A 2060-nucleotide genomic window follows, 5' to 3' on the forward strand; every position below is an offset into this window, starting at 1 on the left:
CAGGGGCCCCTAGAAGTGTCATGACTTTTCCCCCCTAAACGTGCCCCTGGTTACGACCAACAGGAGACTCCAGGTGGGTTTCATCTGCCTTCCCTGTTCTCTGAGCTGGACAATCAGAAAAGACGATGGGGGAGAACGACTGAACATTCTTGGGGGTTTGAAATTTCTTTAATTACTGGAGACAAATTGCTTTAATTTCTGATCTGTTGAACATTGTGCATTTTTCTGTTTTTATTTTATCAGTACATTTAGATCAGTCCTATTAAAAGAAAATATCCAGTGATTCAAGAAGCAGCTTTTGCTAAAATGTTTTATATGATATAAACAAGTTACACTAAAAAGAACAAGGAACTTGCTGAATGGATAATTATTCATCCTTCAATAGAAAACCAAAATATTTCGTATCAATTTGGTGACATGATTTAATTATGAAATATATACTTTCTCAGTTTTATGTTATTGTGCAACTTTCACTGTAATAGTTGAAGCATTTGGATTTAATTTAAAGGATACAGTTGAAGTTCTTTTTTTAAAACACTCAGTTGGCTGGAAAAAATTAGTCTAAATGAAATCTAAAATTCACCTTTTGTGTCAGTGGAGGTTTGGAAATGTTTAACTTTTACTGGGTATATGTAAAACTTTTTGCTTATTTCATCACATTAAAGTTAATTTAATTATTCGATATATTAAAAAATATACTTATATGAAAGAGAAGAGTTCTGTGTTGCAAATTCATCGCGGAATAAACAGCTTGCAAAGAAATGTGCTACAAATTCAGCTTCTATTGTGAAGAAAATGCCACTCAGAACATGGCAGCAACGAAACGTATGGCAAAACTTAATGTGGGCGGGACTTCCTGGTGTTCTATTCCGTGATTGGCGGGTCCAGCCTCTGACCCCAGTGCGCAGACTCGTGCTTCTCTCCGGTACAATGGCGGCAGTTGGAGCGCCGTCCTTCGTGTTTTCTCGGGTTTTTGTCCACGGAGCAGCGGCGGGAGAGTTAATAAAGCTGTAAGACAGAAACGACAGCAGTTGGTGAACTCTGGAAAGAAGAGAAACGGTTTGAGGCTCAGCTGGAACTGCTCAGTAACTGTTAAAGGAAAGTTTGGAGAGAGAAAAGCTAGCAGAGATGTGGAGACAGCAGGTCAAACAGCGACTGGATGCAGCAGAGGAGCAGAGACACGAAATACTGGATGCTGCTTTCAGCCCCGAACATCGGCTGCACACATCAGGTTTGGAGATTTACCTTCTTCATCGGGGATGGGAGCTGCAGGCCGGGAGCAGCTTCAGTCAAAACAGCGGAGGTTAGCTCTCAGCTAAAATTAGCTCCGCTCACACGGTTTGTTACGGTAAAAGTCAGAATGACTTTTGACGTTAACGTCATTATCCTCGTGACCCTTCAATGAACCCGGAAGTAATGGGAGCGGAATGCATCTGGAAAAGATAAATGATCACAGAAATACAGCCGCATGCTTTCTTAGTTCTATTGATTATTACTAACACAGTCGACTGTACATGGAGACAATTTCACTCGATGTTTCTCAAAGTTTAATTAGAGAAACACAACAGGACAGAAAATAAGAACAAGAATTTTAAATGTAAACATAAAATAAGTGGCAGGTTCGCTGTGCCTGCACCAGTTAGCCTGACCTGTTTCCTGTTCAGGAAGGAAAGAACCCTTTGATGCAGTTGGACATACAGTTATATCCCATTATGCAAAAAACTTTTGTTTTTGGTGCTAATCAGATGTTGAGTCAATTAGAGAATATAAATTTAAATATTGCGTTGACAGTTATTGTAAATTTAGGTATGATGCTAATTACATACACAAGGAGCTTCAGGATTGAAACTGTTCAATCCCAGCATGTTGATCCTTTTGTTGATGCTGCTAATCCTCAGACAAGACTGTAAATAGGCCTGTCGCGATAAACGATAAATCAATTAAACGCACGATAAATTAAACCTATCGACCTCATTTTAATTATCGGCTTTATTGTCTCTTCCTGCCGTTTTTTCTTTCTGTTGATGAGACTGAATAAAAAAAGACTCAGCTCCGGTGCT

At 39.3% G+C, this 2060-nt stretch overlaps 1 protein-coding gene and 1 long non-coding RNA gene across 2 annotated transcripts in view; one reads left to right on the plus strand and one right to left on the minus strand.

The window, feature by feature from the left end:
• Window positions 1-300: 300 nt before the first annotated feature.
• Window positions 301-1493, minus strand: LOC106940715 (uncharacterized). The gene is made up of 2 exons (XR_001423176.1): window positions 1246-1493; window positions 301-1008 (listed from the first exon to the last, which is right to left on the minus strand). It is a non-coding gene; the product is annotated as an uncharacterized LOC106940715 (long non-coding RNA).
• Window positions 1008-2060, plus strand: part of LOC106940713 (gastrula zinc finger protein XlCGF57.1-like) — a 15093-nt gene continuing 14040 nt past the window's right edge. Inside the window, exon 1 of the mRNA XM_015023522.1 lies at window positions 1008-1231. Coding sequence (XP_014879008.1) covers window positions 1129-1231 — 103 coding nt within the window. The 5' untranslated portion in view covers window positions 1008-1128. The remainder of the gene's footprint in view (window positions 1232-2060) is intronic.

This window comes from Poecilia latipinna, unplaced genomic scaffold (assembly GCF_001443285.1).
Source record: "Poecilia latipinna isolate Pla-1442-1.1 unplaced genomic scaffold, P_latipinna-1.0 Scaffold3334, whole genome shotgun sequence".
In the NCBI taxonomy this organism is placed as follows: domain Eukaryota; kingdom Metazoa; phylum Chordata; class Actinopteri; order Cyprinodontiformes; family Poeciliidae; genus Poecilia; species Poecilia latipinna.